The 15,069-nt window shown below is 45.7% G+C and overlaps 1 protein-coding gene across 4 annotated transcripts in view; it reads right to left on the bottom strand.

The window, feature by feature from the left end:
• CHD6 (chromodomain helicase DNA binding protein 6) overlaps positions 1 to 15,069 on the bottom strand; it is a 206,698-nt gene that overhangs the window by 48,867 nt on the left and 142,762 nt on the right. For all 4 annotated transcript variants that reach the window (XR_007150819.1, XM_047852262.1, XM_047852265.1 and 1 more), the window contains exons 18-23: positions 11,022 to 11,186; positions 9,536 to 9,715; positions 8,362 to 8,472; positions 6,187 to 6,389; positions 5,352 to 5,551; positions 4,497 to 4,656 (exon numbers count right to left, since the gene is read on the bottom strand). Coding sequence is in view for 3 of the 4 variants with exons in the window: in XM_047852262.1 (XP_047708218.1) it covers positions 4,497 to 4,656; positions 5,352 to 5,551; positions 6,187 to 6,389; positions 8,362 to 8,472; positions 9,536 to 9,715; positions 11,022 to 11,186 (1,019 nt within the window). In the remaining variant the exon portion in view is untranslated. The remainder of the gene's footprint in view (positions 1 to 4,496; positions 4,657 to 5,351; positions 5,552 to 6,186; positions 6,390 to 8,361; positions 8,473 to 9,535; positions 9,716 to 11,021; positions 11,187 to 15,069) is intronic.

Below are 15,069 nucleotides of genomic sequence, written 5' to 3'. Positions count from 1 at the left end.
GCCACCCCCAAGTGGACACATGGAAATTCCGGGCGCTCCCAAGTTATTATGATGTGAAGTAATATATGAGAAAGCACTAGAAAAGCAAAACCCAAGGTATTGATGGCAGATGCTACTGTGATTATCCCCACTTCACATGGAAAAATGTATCTCACCAGCCCTGTAATCACCCTGTAAGCCCTGGAGGGCAGCAGAAACACTGTTTCTCCAGATCCACAAGAGTACACACCACCTCTATGGGGCCATAATGATCTCTAGGGCAGAGGTGCTTTCCAAGAGGCTGGTTACCAGTTTATTGATCTACTGAAGAGCAGGTCATGTTGAATGGTGCTGTTTTCCGTTGCATTTGCATGTGTTAAAAATGGATATTTACAAGTCTTTTTCATGGCAATACTCCCAGACAGTAATCATGCCTTCTCTCCTGAGGTGCTCAGTTCCCTGGATTCTGCTCAGAGCATACTCAAGCTCCAAGGGAGGGCATGAGCCAAACATGTCCGAGACAAGGAAGTAAGCGTTTGTTGGGCAACTACTGTGTGCCCTGCACCATGCTGGGTACTGTGAGGCACAGAGCAAAAGCAAGCCTGTTCTTGAGGAGCCCACAGCAGTCTAACAGTGAAATGAGACCAACCAAGAAAGAACTACAGCACGGAAGATGACCCTGGGAGTCGACGTATGCAAAACGGGGTGAAGGTAAGGGTAGGCACAGAGAAGCTGGCCCCATTCAGGGAGAGGCTTCATATTCATGGCTAAACTGCAAAGAAGTTTAGAAGAGTACTTGTAACTTGTACAATACCAGTCAAGACTAAAGGCTAGCTATTAAAAATAAAGGCCTACTTACACAGATAGGGACAGACCTCCATCTAAGTTATTTTAAAAAGAGAAAGAGAAACAGCGCAGAGCACGAATAGTATGTAAAATACACATTATTTTGGGGAGAATAAAAGGAGGATGTACATTCATCTAAGCTGGTCCATGCACAGAGTATCTCTGGAAGAACCTGGTTAGCAGTGGCTGCCTCTGGAGGGGGAAATGGGAATTGGAGGTGGGAGGAAAGGTTATTTTTGGCAATTTTTAAAAAACACATAAAGTGCCACTCTGGGCTCGAGTAGTAGGTGGCAACACACACACAATTTTTAGAATGGAAAGAACCCTTATTTTTCTGGTATGCCATTCCTTACCTCAGCTGTCAGTCAACTCAAATAATTTCAAGGTTTATTTTTTTTAAAGCTCAGATAATAAGAGCTCTAAGAATTTACAACAGTCGTTGATCGTTCTACCTTGCTGACAGTGCCTGCTGGCCTCCTCAGTAAGAACTTCAGTGAGGAGGTCTTAGATATGGGAATCCCAGCCTGCTTACATCTAGCCCAGTCAGAGGAAGGTTTTCCTGATGATGTAAGATAGAGTGGTCTCTACTTCTTTAAACTGAAATGTGTTGACACTTGGTAGCATCTATGGCATGAGAGAATAGAATTTTAAGTGAACAGTATTCACTTATTCTCCAAATGAGAAAGAAATCAATTCAGAGGACAGATGGGCAGCTCCTCCCCGAGTGAGAGGATAACCCCAGCTGGCATCTAAACTCAAAGGGAAGGAGGACTGGGGCACGTTTGTAACACCCTTACTTCAGCCAGACAAAACCCACCAATATTTCGGTGGCATTACTGCTCTTTCCTTCATCTCTTTCTTTAAAATAAAACACAACACCACATTTTGTTGATATGAAATACACTTCCAGGAAGTGCACCTTAGATAACATACAGGTTGATGAATTTCCAAACTGAACACACATGTGAATCCAGGACCCAGATTAGGAAGCAGAGCATGTCACCAGGACTCCCCTGACTTCTCATAGCCTGGATCTGAAACAGCTGTTATTTAACTTTTTAAAGTTCTTTTGCTGACAATTTCCTGTCCCTAAATACTATACCACTACTACTACTGAACAATGCTTTGAGTACTTATCACATGGCAGCATGTATTAGCTCACTTAATCCAAACAACAATGCTAAGAGATGGAAACTATTATTATCCTCATTTTCTAGATGAAAGAAAGAAGGCAGAAGGCACAAAGAGGTTAATAATTCACCTGCTCATAAATCCAGGCAGTCCTGACCCCAGACCCTGTCTCAACCTTTATCTGGTATGAGGGTGGCAATAAATTTGCTAACAGAGCCTACAATTCTAGAAGCTCCCAGTCCACTTTTGCTGAAAGAATTCTGCCTGTTCTCCAACGTACCTCAGGGCAAACCAGGACCCAAGATCAAAGGGTGGAAGTTTCAAGGAAGCAGACTTCAGATTCAATACATAGAAGGGTGATTAATTAGAATCTGGTAATTAAATGAGCCTTGCAGAGAAACGGTAAGCTCCCATCGCTAGGAAGGCTCGAGCACAAGCTGCAGACTCCCTGGCAGGGTCCTGCCCCCAGAACTCCCATGCTGAGTGCAAGAGCTGCAAGGTCCCTGCTGGCTCTTGCTGAGCCGGGACTAAAGAGGACAGTTGTCCCCTTTGGATTCAGAATAATAAACAATAGTCAGCATCTCTGAACTCAGATAAATGCTTTACTGCATTCTTTTCTCTTTTTTTTTAAGATTTTATTTTTTTAAACAGTAATCTACATCCAATGTGGGGCTCTAACTCACAACCCCGAGAACAAGAATCGCACACTCCACCGACTGGGCCAGCCAGGGGCCCCTATTGCATGTGTTCTTTGATTCCCAGCATCAGGCACACATTCAGGAAAAGTCTTGGGGATGGCGGTTAGAAATGTTAAGGAATTCCTCAAAGGTCCAAACTGGTTCTGTTCATCAGCTGTGACCATCTCTGCAGGTTATCAAGGGAAATTCTATGCCAACTTCTCCAGCTCAGCCTGTTTTCAGCGCCCCATACCCACATGTGCAGTAAGGAATGAAAGAGCCACACACTGCCGCTGTCACTTAGCAGGGTACAACCCGAGTCCTTCACCTTGCACCTCACTGTTCAGTGAATGTAAGGACTCTGATTCTGTCCCAGCTACAAGTACTGTTATTCTCCTAGCCGGTAAGACTCACAGTCATGAGTTAGCTGCTTTCTATATTCCTCATCACATATTACGGGTTATTCCCTAGTTGTGTCATAGTCGACCCTTTCTCCCCAATGCTACAGTTGGCACCTTTCTCTAGATCCTTATGATCCATACTTACATTACGACAGAACTCTCCTAGATGGCCACTTAGCTCTCGGTTTACCCAGTCCATCTCACTGTTGCCAGATAAAGTTTTCTCCCCAAACATCATTTTTTTACTACATGTCTCACTTATTAAAGAAGCATGGCTGCTTAATCTACAAGAGAATCCTCAGCCTGCAGTACAAGATCTCCTAGGAGTCCTCTTAGCTAGGCAGCCTCCTCTTTCTGTCTGTCCCCTACAGGGTGACTCTGAGTCAGTCCCATGGCACATGCTACCAGGTCCTCTCCCAGGCAGGTTCTACCATCAACAGCACGCGCCCTTTAATTCTCAGCTTGAGAACTACTGTCCCAAAGAGCCTGTCCTTCTGTGCACGGTTTTTATTACTGTTTTGGGCACGAGACCTATCTTCAAAGATTTGGAAAGATGAAGGGAAAAGGATCAGACTTCATCTGTAAATGGTGAAGAACACAACCTGACAACCACCGCAGGACCATTAGGTTGATGTCACAGGGAAGACACACTAATTTGTAAGTTGACAAATGCTTACTTCTCACTTAACTTAGAAGGTCGTACCCAGAGGTGCGGCAGCAGAGACCTTCTCACTGCCGAGCAGGAGTGCTGGGGAGACATGCCTGCAAGGCCTACGAAGCTGGGCTAGGTGGTTTCCAAGGGTCCTTTTCGTCCTGATAGATACTCCGTACGGTGATGCAAATATCCACGTGCAACTCGTCACTGTTTGGTGGCTGAGTGCCCTCTAACTCCCCAAACTAAACTTCACAAGAGCAGTTTCATTTTCCATCACTCTTTCCTTTGCCCTGCCATCCACCCTGCACGGTGTTGGCCCAGGGATATAAAGGGTAATATCTCAAATGCAAGTCTGTCAAATGCCTGGAGGCCATGAATGGCAACAGCAAATCAGAAGAAGAAGCAACCTGGCATGGGGGAGTGGGGCTGAGAGTAGTGGCCACTAAGGCCAGTCTTCTGCTCTTGCTAATGTGACCTCAGGGGCAGAAGGAGAGAAAGGGAAAGGAGAGGAAGCAGTAAAATCACAATGTCCTACCTGGATTTTGACAGTCAGGTCAGAAGTCCCCTCAGGGGTATAAGGGGCAATGGTAGAGAGTCCAGGTTCTGGGGGAGAGGAGATGTTGCCAAAGGAGGGAGACAGGCTTTATGTGAAGGGATCCCAACCAGTTTAGACCACATACCCTGCCTTTTCAGACCCTGCATGGTGGTACAGGAGCATCAGGTGGTACCCCACAGCCCCGAGGGGATCCCAGGAGCCTGAACGGTCTGAATGGAACTGCCGCGAAAGATGGGGAGGGGCACACTCACTTGTTGCAGTGCTGTTTGAGGTGTTTCTTATAGCCGTCATCATGCAAGACCACCTCGGGGTTGCAGGTGGCCAGCCAGTCTGCATTCTTCAACTCAGGGAGCAGCAGCTGGTTCTTCGTCTTCTTCCCCTTCCTTCCTCTGGGGACTGGAGCAGACAACCCTGAAACAGAAAGGAAGGCCCATGAGCCTAGGTAACTTTAAACATGGGGGCAGAACAGAGTTGGGCTTAGGGTTGCAAGGAGGCAGCCAGGCTGTGCATGGCGGCCCTACGTGACAGACCCCCCTCCTCGGCCCACCAAGTAGTGCTAGTGGTGAGGAGATCTGCCTGGGCTCCAGCTCAGTAAACTCCAGGAATGTTCAGTCAGGCGGTAAGAATTTACTGAGCACCCCATGCAGACTAAGAACATCACCTGCACCCCTCGGGAACTCACAACCCGGCCAGGGAAAAAGGGATGCTCGGTCCGAAACGTGAACGTGAGCAGTGGCCAAGCACAGGGAAGGAGAAGCACAGCACAAGAAAAGGCAGAGACAGGTAGAACTGGGGCACAACAGTGACATGCCAGAGAAAAACCAGAGCACATGGCGTGACCCTAGTTCCGTGCGGGAACCCTCGGGATGCTCTGGTCAGCACACAGGACCGGCATGCGGGCCCAACTGTACTCCCGCAAAATACTACAGACAGCACTGGATCATTCTGAGGGAGAACTGAAGGAAACCTCTTGCTCTCCCACAGCTAACATTCTCAGATAACATCTGAGGAAGAGAAGCCTCCCAAAGCACAGCAACCTGGGCAATGCAGAAGGACAGGAGCACACAGGAGCTGCCGCTTCTCAGGCCAGCCCTGCCGCCGCTCACCTGAGTGGTTCTGGAGGGTCTGGGCCTGCCCGTCTTTGGTAGGTGTGATCAGTTCCCAAATGAAGCTCTTGATCTTCTCGTCCCCCTTGTAATGCTTGACACAGTAGACCAGCAGGGCCCGGCAAATCATCTCCATGTCCTTCTCATTCAGATGCCACTTGAACCGCCCGTGGGTCAGGATGTCCTTCCACCGGCCCCAGCTGGGAGTGGAAACACAGAAGGGCGTTGGAGGGAGGAAGGGCCATGTGTGCCCTCAACACTGCAGGACAAACAGGTGCCAGGAGTGCTTCTCATTGTCTGCTGAGTCTACTAGTCACCCTGAGGGCTTTTCCCTGAAAGGCCTTCAAGGACCACATGCTGTATCACACCGACCACTTGAATGTTAACAAGGGAGGGACAAAACTATTTGGAGAGGGGAATAAATTTGGGATTAAGACAGTCCAGCTGCAGTATTCAAAAGCAATGGTGAGCTCCCAGAAACTAAACCTCGTACTTCAACTAGAACCAGAGCCCTGCACGAATCATGCCCTAACCGCAACATCTGCTGTGCTGACTCCATATATATCCTCGGTGGGGGGAAAGCAGGAAATCAGTACCAGGCAACAAATTAGTAACAGAGATTTGCTGTGACAAGCACATGAGAAAATCATGGCGCGTCTACAATATGGCAGCAGAGCGTACAACAACCGAGGGGGGGCCATGGGCGAAAAGCACGGTTCTCTCCTGCTCTAACGGGTCCTCCATCAGCCCGGAGCGCTAGAGGTGACTAGAGACACAAACTGGACAAATCTCAGGGGCTGGAAAACAGCAACACACAGTCCAGGCCAATACCCACCCAAAGATGAGCAGGTTCTTCTCTACCCGGAAACACTCGGCTCGGAGGTAGCGCCTGGTTTTGTCATTGAGGCGTCTGGACCTCGTGGGCCTTTCGTCTGAGTCGCTGTCTAGCTCCGAGAACTCCATGAGCTCATCCTCCTCAAAGGAGTTGTAGTGTTTGGTCTGCTTTCTCACTCGAGGCCGGTCGATCACTAAGCTCTCCTAGAAACAGAGAGGAACAGTTGGGGACAGGACCCTTCTTCGTTCTTCCCCCATCATGATGCATACACACACCCTGTCGCTGGTCCTGGGTCCCGAGGACACATCCGGCAGAGAACCACACCCCAGCCTCGTCCTCCAGCAGGTAAGGCTCTTCCCAGCACACCTGCCGTGTCCACGACAAGCAGAGGGGATTCTCTGAGACTCGCTGGAGTTGGAGTGTTCCCCAAGCCCCCGGCGCCAGCCGCCATCATCTGCTGTTTCTGTAGTCTTTCTAACAGTGCAGGCGGATGGCAGCAAGGCCCCCCAGCACCCAGATTGGCGGCTGCTCTTGCCAAAAAGGCAAGAGTGGGGCACCCCAGCTGTTCTGCCCAGCATGCAGAGGCAGCCTGCACTCTGGAGACAGGATGAGTCGGACAGTTCCACCTGCTCGGTGACTTTCTCAAGATGCATACATTTCTTGCCAATTCATTCTCTGCCTTCCATGGGCGCTAACTCCTAACCTTTTGTCTTTCACTGAAGACATAATCTCCAGCCCAGGATCTTCAACTCCTTCTGGCAGCTCCCCTACCAGAACCATCACCTCTTTTCCAGTCTCCACCATTCCTGCTCCTTACCCCTTCACCCCCACACCTCTTCCTAAAGCTTGGCTAAGCTCTGTGTAGCCCAGATACATTGGGGCATCACTCCTGCTTCAGTCACTTTGCTTTCCGCCTTCCATGCTCCAGCTGTTTCTAAACGTCTCTACGACAAGAGCTTTTTCCTCTCCGCCCTCACCCGCCATCCTGTGCACAGAGTAACTTCTGGATTGTCACCTTATAAAACAGGTTTTACTAAACAGGTTACTCAAGGGACTTCAGACTCTTCCTACTAAAGAAAACAGGTTGGACTGAGAAAGCTCTGGGGATAGGACAGAAGAGTTAAGGCTGGGTGTGAGTTACTGCATCAGCTAGATAGGAGCAGGGACTGTCTCCTGAGCTTGTGGGTTCACGAGAGTTCAACATTCACCCAAGAAGACCAATAGAAAGTGATGTGTGGGCACTCTGGAGTGAGGTGACAGGGCCAGAGATGGAGGGAAGGGAGATGAACATTTCAGGGGTGCCTCCCAACAGGCGAGGCAGGTGTATTCACAAACCTTATCTCCCAACTCTGCAAAGGGGCATCACCACCTCTTTTTGTCACATGTCTTGCTCACTTGTCTCAGTGGGGTCAACTGCCTTGCCCAGAAGAGGCATGCAGTCAGGGGCAGACTGACATCGGACTCCGGTTTCATTCCACAGCTATTCTCTTTCTCATGTTCAGAAGTTAGAAAATTTGAGGTACAGAGAGAATGGAGGAGAGACCAACAAACCCCTTCATCCTGCTTAGCCTCCCCTGGAGTATCTGTCAGAGGTAAAGTTTCTTTCACAGGAAGTGTTGAGGCAGAGGTAAAATAGTCCCTTGCCAAGATGGGATGCTGGCCTGGGTCTGAGGGCTGAACTTGACCTGTGTGGCCAGTTCCAGTTCTAATTGCCTTTGTCGCATTTCCCAGGTGCCCAACAGACTGTAGGTCCCAAGAAGTCATTTTAAAATTATTAACAGTGAGAGGCGCCTGGGTGGCTCAGTCGGTTGAGTGTCCAACTTCAGCTCAGGTCATGATCTCGCAGTTTGTGAGTTTGAGCCCCACATTGGGCTCTGGGCTGACAGCTCAGAGCCTGGAGCCTGCTTCAGATTCTGTGTCTCTCCCTCTCTCTGCCCCTCCCATGCTCATGCTGTTTCTCTGTCTCTCAATAACAAATAAACCTTAAAAAAAAAATTGTAACAGTGAACATTTATCAAGCTCTATGTGTCAAGCATGCTTTAAGTGTGTTACATATAGGATCTCACTTAAGAACTAAGGCTCAGGAGTGAATAATGACTTGAGCCATGTGGGAATTTATGGTCCTACAAGCCACAGCAAAATGTACAATGGAAGAGAACATTCTCAGTACTGTACCTTTTCATTCTTTGCTTCGGTGTCCAATTCAGCTATTTTAGCCCATTTCTGCCAAAAGTTTGGGTCATCTAAGGAAATATCTGTCCTGTTTCCTGAAGCCACAAAGCTAGCCTGTGAAGATAACAGAGGTCAATAAACTGCTCTTGAACACAGTACAAGCTGATAATACCACCTGCATTATTTCAAATTTACCAGAATCCCAAGTATGTTCTCCAATTGCATTTGAAGCCAAAACCCCTAAAAGAGCCTCCCAAATGAATGTGAAAATCTCAAGGCTGTTCTTTTTTTATTTTAAAGATTGGGTAAGGATATTACAATTTCCACCTCCAGGATCATTTTTTGGAACTTAAACTTGGAAGCAGGAAGAATGCCCTGGAACACAATGGCAATGTGTTACTTGGTGTCTAGCTCCCTGCAAAAGGGTTGCTTTGTGAGGCTTCCCTAGATGCAATTTTTCTTTCAGTTCACCACTTTCCAAATGTCTGCTTTGGGAAACGCACTGGGGTTGGGCAGTATGAGGTATACTGAGATGACCAGGCACTTATAAAGCACAAAATGTCCTACTGAGGAAGTCCTACATAAGCCACCAAACAGGAGACTCAAACAGGCCACAAAGCTCCCAGAGCCCACGGCCAGAGACACCTGAAAGTGATTTGGTAAGTGGCCTCATCAGTCAAATTTGAAATCCAGTGAGGTGAAGAGCAGGGGAAAGAGTCACCTAGAGTAGCAGCTGGGAATCTAGACTAACATCTTTTCTCATGGAACGAGCAAAAACCCTTGCTTCAGTTTGAGAAATGGAGGGTTCAGCGGAATTTCAGTGCGTGGACAGTGATCACGGGGTGCTCTACAAGGAAATCCAGATGACCATTCAAAGGTTTTGGAGCAGTCTTTGCAAACAGTGAACGGTGCAAACTGTAAACCGAAGTGTCTGTCCTGTCTGCTGGAGATCAGCTCCCACTGGTCAGGAGTGGGGTTTTCTTTCTATAGCTTCTGACTCATTACTCAGAAACCCTCTAAAGAGTCTGTATTTTCTGTCTCACACAAAACCCACGTGTAGACAGATAATCTCAACAGTTTGCATATTGAAAAAACAAAGCCTGGCTGGTGAAGGTCAAAGAACAGTGTTTTCTTTTTGCTCCCATTCCGACACGGACTCTGGAGAAAGGTGCCATACCTTGGCAAAAGTAGATCCTTTCCCTTCAGACTGGATGGTGATGGTGTGGGTTCTCCTCTGCAGAATCTGGTCTATGTCTTCTTCACAGAATTTGGAGCCTTCATCCTCCTCGTCCATCAGGGCTCCATAAGCCCCTTTCCGGAGCAAGTCCTCTACTTCCATTTTTGAGAGCTGTTGTACCTGGACAGGTCACCAAAGGCTACTCACAATGTGGAAAATGCACAGGAGAAAAACAGCCTAAATCCTGGCCTTCATGATCCACTTCCTCCACTAACTGCACATGTCGGAAGACTAAAGATACGGGCCACAAGTTTTAGAAAATTAGAGCCCAGATAAAGATACTCAAGAAAACTATGGGGAGGGCAGACAGATAATCCTCTATAGGGAGCTCTGGAATCAAAGCCAGCACATGACCCAATGGCCCTAACATTCCTCAGGACATTGATTATTATCACATGTCACAAGCTGTTGAAATTATGCACCACTGAAGAAGGTATGTTTAATGCTTTAGTTTGAGTCTGTATCTTTAAAAACCTCCAGATGTACTAAACAAGCTACAGAATGATGATTTATTCATTATTAAATAAATACATGAGTATTGGAAATGATGTCATTTCTCAACTAAAGAAAGGGTCCTGTGCCAAGTGTGATCTTCTCAATTGCTTGTTGAAAACAGGAAATGGGAGTTCAAAACACCCTTTCCTGGTTCTAATTAAGAATCTGGTTCTCTCTCTACCAATCACAAGAGGGAGTTCCAGGACTCCCAGCACTGGTGAGCTGAAGTATTAAACTTAGCAACACATGCATAGCTAAGAGGATACAGAACATCCGGACTGAAGACAACTCATTGGAAGGTTTTAATTCTCAACCTTTGATGCCCTGAGTCCAGAGATTAAGGAGATACTCTGTTTTGTTGGCCTATAACTTAATACAATTTAAGAATCTTAGCTGCATTTTTTATCCCTGTGTAGGGGGGAAAAGATTTTATTAACTGCCATATTGCAAGCTGCTAACTTACTCATTTTTTTTTTTCACTGACCATCATGCATTGAATATCTTTAATATGCCAAGTACTGTTAGGGGCCATGGGTGATACAGATAAAATAGGTTTCATTATACCCTCAGGAAGCTCAAAGTCTGGAGTATGAGATAAGACATGGTGACAATAGATATTCAGAGTGTTAAACGTTAAGATCTACGGACTTCTAATGGGCACTGTTAAAAATTCTGCTTACCGAAACGTTACTGCATGCTGGGCAATCCTACCACACCACTGCGCCTACAGATTTCCTTTATCCATCTGTAAAAGCAGAGACCTGACCCTGAATTATCCTCTGCTGTGAGGAATGACTCAACAAAGATGTGCAACCGGATTTAATTTAGTGAAAGTGAATCTTAAAACAGCTGTAAGAAGGGAGACCCCAGAGGGGCCCGGGCTGTGTGGCGAGTGTCCTGGGGGGCTCTGAGCAGGTCCCGTCATACTCACCCCATTGGTGCTGCCCTTTCGGTTTATGTCCTGAAGAACAGCCTTGTCCAGGCCCAGCTTTAGGCTGGCTTTGTCAAACATTTCCCGCTCATAGGAGTTCCGAGTAATGAGACGATACACCTTCACGGCTTTGCTCTGGCCTATCCGGTGACATCGGGCCTGAGCCTGGGAAGGAAGGAAGGTCATACACATCCCGTCACCAGATATAATGGCAACAGCCCAAGGAACAGGGAAATGCTTAAATGCCATGTGGCGTGAGTGGCCAGCTCTCACAGTTATGAGTCACGGGACCAATTTTGGAAGAAAATTCACCCAGATGTCAGCTACCCCTCCAAACTCACTCATTTCTTCACGCATTATTTATTGAGTGACTACCACATGCTGGGATAAAGTGATGAGAAGGACATGACTTCCTACACTCCCCAGCTTGCGGGCTGAGTGCAGCTACTCATTCCCAGGATGCTGTCCTGCTTTCTGGGCAAATGCCTCAGAGCTGGCAACACCAGTTTTTTAACTTTTTCATCTTACTAGAAAGAAATTTTCACACAAAGACCAAAGTAGAGAAAAAGCAGAATGACCTCTTATGGATGATCCATTTTTTTTTTTTCAATCTCTACTATGTTCCCACCCTCCAAGACTATTATGAAGCAAATCCTAGGCATCCTATGGTTTCATACTTATGTATTTCAAAAAAAAATTTTTTTACATTTATTTATTTTTGAGAGACAGAGAGAGAGACAGAATGCGAGCAGGGGAGGGGCAGAGCGAGAGAGGGAGACACAGAATCCGAAGCAGGCTCCAGGCTCTAAGCAAGCTGTCAGCAAAGAGCCCGATGCAGGGCTCAAACCCACAAACCATGAGATCATGACTTAAGCCACAGTTGGACGCTTAACTGACTGAGCCACCCAGGCGCTCCCATACTTACGTATTTCAATATATAATTCTTTTTTTTAATCAGTGCTGATTTTTTTAAAGTTTATTTTGTTTTTAGTATTTAAGTCTATTTATTATTTATCTATTTATTTATTTATTAAAAAAAAATTTTTTTTTTTAACATTTATTTATTTTTGAGACAGAGAGAGACAGAGCATGAACGGGGGGGAGGGCCAGAGAGAGAGGGAGACACAGAATCTGAAGCAGGCTCCAGGCTCTGAGCTGTCAGCACAGAGCCCGATGCGGGGCTCGAATTCACGGACCGTGAGATCGTGACCTGAGCGAAGTCGGACGCTCAACCGACTGAGCCACCCAGGCGCCCCTATCTATTTATTTATTTAAAGTTTGGGGCGCCTGGGTGGCGCAGTCGGTTAAGCGTCCGACTTCAGCCAGGTCACGATCTCGCAGTCCGTGAGTTCGAGCCCCGCGTCGGGCTCTGGGCTGACGGCTCAGAGCCTGGAGCCTGTTTCCGATTCTGTGTCTCCCTCTCTCTCTGCCCCTCCCCCATTCATGCTCTGTCTCTCTCTGTCCCAAAAATAAATAAACGTTGAAAAAAAAAGAAAAAAAAAAGTTTATTTATTATTTTGAGAGATAGATAGAGAGATGGATAGAGATAGAGAGATGGATAGAGAGCGAGCAGGGGAGGGGCAGAGAGAGAGGGGGAAAGAGAGAGAATCCCAAGCAGGCTCCACACTGTCAGTGCAGAGCCTGACGTGGGGCTTGAGCTCACAAACCGCGAGATCACGACCTGTGTGGAAATGAAGAGTCGGACGCTTAACTGACTGAACCACTCAGACGCCCCTCAATATATAATTCTAAAGATAAGGACTCTTGTAAAATAATGCTGTTGCCACACCTCAAAACATGAACATTGGTACTAACAATCTCATCAACGTCCCAATTTCCCTGCTTATCTCATGTGTATTAATAAGTACGCTTATTTGGATCAGGATGCAAATAGGGCCCATACGTTGTACCGGACTGATAGAGCTCAAGTCTCTCTCATTCTGTAGATATCCCTTGCCTTTGACCTCTCCTTTTTCAAATGCAGGTTTTTTTGTTGGAGAGACCAGGTGTCTGTCCTCTAGCTTCTCAGGGCTCACATGTTGCCACCTGTATTCTGGCTGTGGTGTTAAACAAGTTCCTCTGGTCCCTGCATCTCCTCTAAGTAGGCCATTGTTTCTAGACCTATTCAGTGGACAAAAACAGAAGTGTTTGGGTGTGTATAGTGTATACAATTATGTGCATATACAAGACAAAATATGTCATGAGATCAACTTAATTCAAATTTATAACTATGGGACTTTAACTTCACCAACCACACATCTGTATCTCTTTTTTAACCATGTCAAAAAGCTCAATTCTCAACCACACGAATATCATTATTCATTTGATTTATCCCACAATGTATATAAGAGTCTCAGAAAAACTGTACCATCAGGAACTCCCCAAAACATAATTACTGAGAACAATGCAAGATCTTTGTTTTCCTCCTCTCAGGGCTATATCCCACTAAGTATGCATGCTCCACTTACAATGTTTTAAATACTACCAGCAGGTAGGTTTCTTTTTCTTTCCCAGTGGTAGGGTCAGCAATTCTGAAACTACTTTCTGTGTAATATAGGATTGAGGAAAGGGGTAAATATAACAGGGGTCAAGGCTTTCATTGTTGAAGAAGGACGTTACAAATATGGAAAGAAAAAAAAGTAGAATAGTCGTATGGTGGTGTTTCTATGGAAATAGGTACAGACATGTGTGTGTTTACACGTTATTACACATGTGTATATATACACGTACATATGAATGTATGTTATGTACCTCTGTATTTATATTCTCTGTGTGTATGTACTCTAGTTATATCCACTGAATGGGCCTAGAAGCAATGGCATCACAGCAGCAAAGACCATAACTCCCAGATCTTGGTTTCTAAATATATTCTCCATCAAGACAAAACCAAAGCATGTAAGAGAAATAATTAATTCCAGGACTGGGGGCAGAAAAAACACCAGATGAGTCCCAAACATATTACTATGCCAGAAAATAACGAAGTACTCAAAGAATGATGGAGACACACCAAAATACCACTTCCAACTTGAAGAGGTTTACCACTGGCTAGGCCCAGAACGGTCTGAATATCAAAATAAATATAGTAGTGAAATATAACCCACCAGATAATAATAATAATAAAAGAATCAATGAGTACATAATGACATAACTAAATGGGAGAAAAAGGAAAACTCTATTATAGTAGAATAACTAACAGACATAGAGTAACAAAGTTTAAAAAATCACCACTTTGCAACCAGTCAGCGCTGACTGATACGGGCAAAAATAATCAACGGATACTAAAACCAGTGGATTAAACTTTGATGAGGAGCAGGAAATTTATATAGTCTCAAAGTATCTTTCCAAAATTGCTTATTAATTTCAAAGGGGAAAATGCCCACTTTTTAGTGTAGACATCTGGTAGATACCACTTAACTAAGACATCCAAGTACATATTATCAGACAAACAGACATCACGTTCCTCCTGATGTGATATATTGAGAAGGACACATCATTTTGGTGTTATTAGTAAGACTAAATCCTACCCTGAGGAAATACAAACACAAACTGAGGGATAATCTATAAAACAACTGGCCTGTATTCCTTAGAAATAACAAGGTCGTATTGTTCCGTATTCCCGGAAAAGGGAACTCTTTCGGATTCAAGAAGGCTAAAGAGATATGGCCAATAAGGTGACAGGTGCTCCTTTACTGGATGGATCTCAGAGTAGGGGGGAAACAGTGGCTATAATGGATGCTGAAATAAATAATAAATTTGAATATGGACTCTGGATTGAAGACAGTTTTTATATTTCCCAATCTTGAGAACTAAGCTGTGGTTATATAAGAGGATATCCCTGCACTTAAGAAATACATACCAAAGTACTGTGGGGGCAACTCACTCTCAAATGATTCAGACAAACAATGGCGTGTGTGTATATGTGTTTAAGTCCATGTATGTACTCAGAGAGGTCGAGGAGCTAGAAGGCAAAGTGATAGGGTAAATGGGGAAAATGTAAAGGGTTGGTGAATCTGGATAAAGAGTATACTGGAATTATAAACAAATTATA

Source organism: Prionailurus viverrinus, chromosome A3, assembly GCF_022837055.1.
Source record: "Prionailurus viverrinus isolate Anna chromosome A3, UM_Priviv_1.0, whole genome shotgun sequence".
NCBI classification, from domain to species: Eukaryota; Metazoa; Chordata; class Mammalia; order Carnivora; family Felidae; genus Prionailurus; species Prionailurus viverrinus.
Note: the sequence above shows the minus strand (reverse complement) of the source record. Positions and strands in the feature narration are given on the sequence as shown.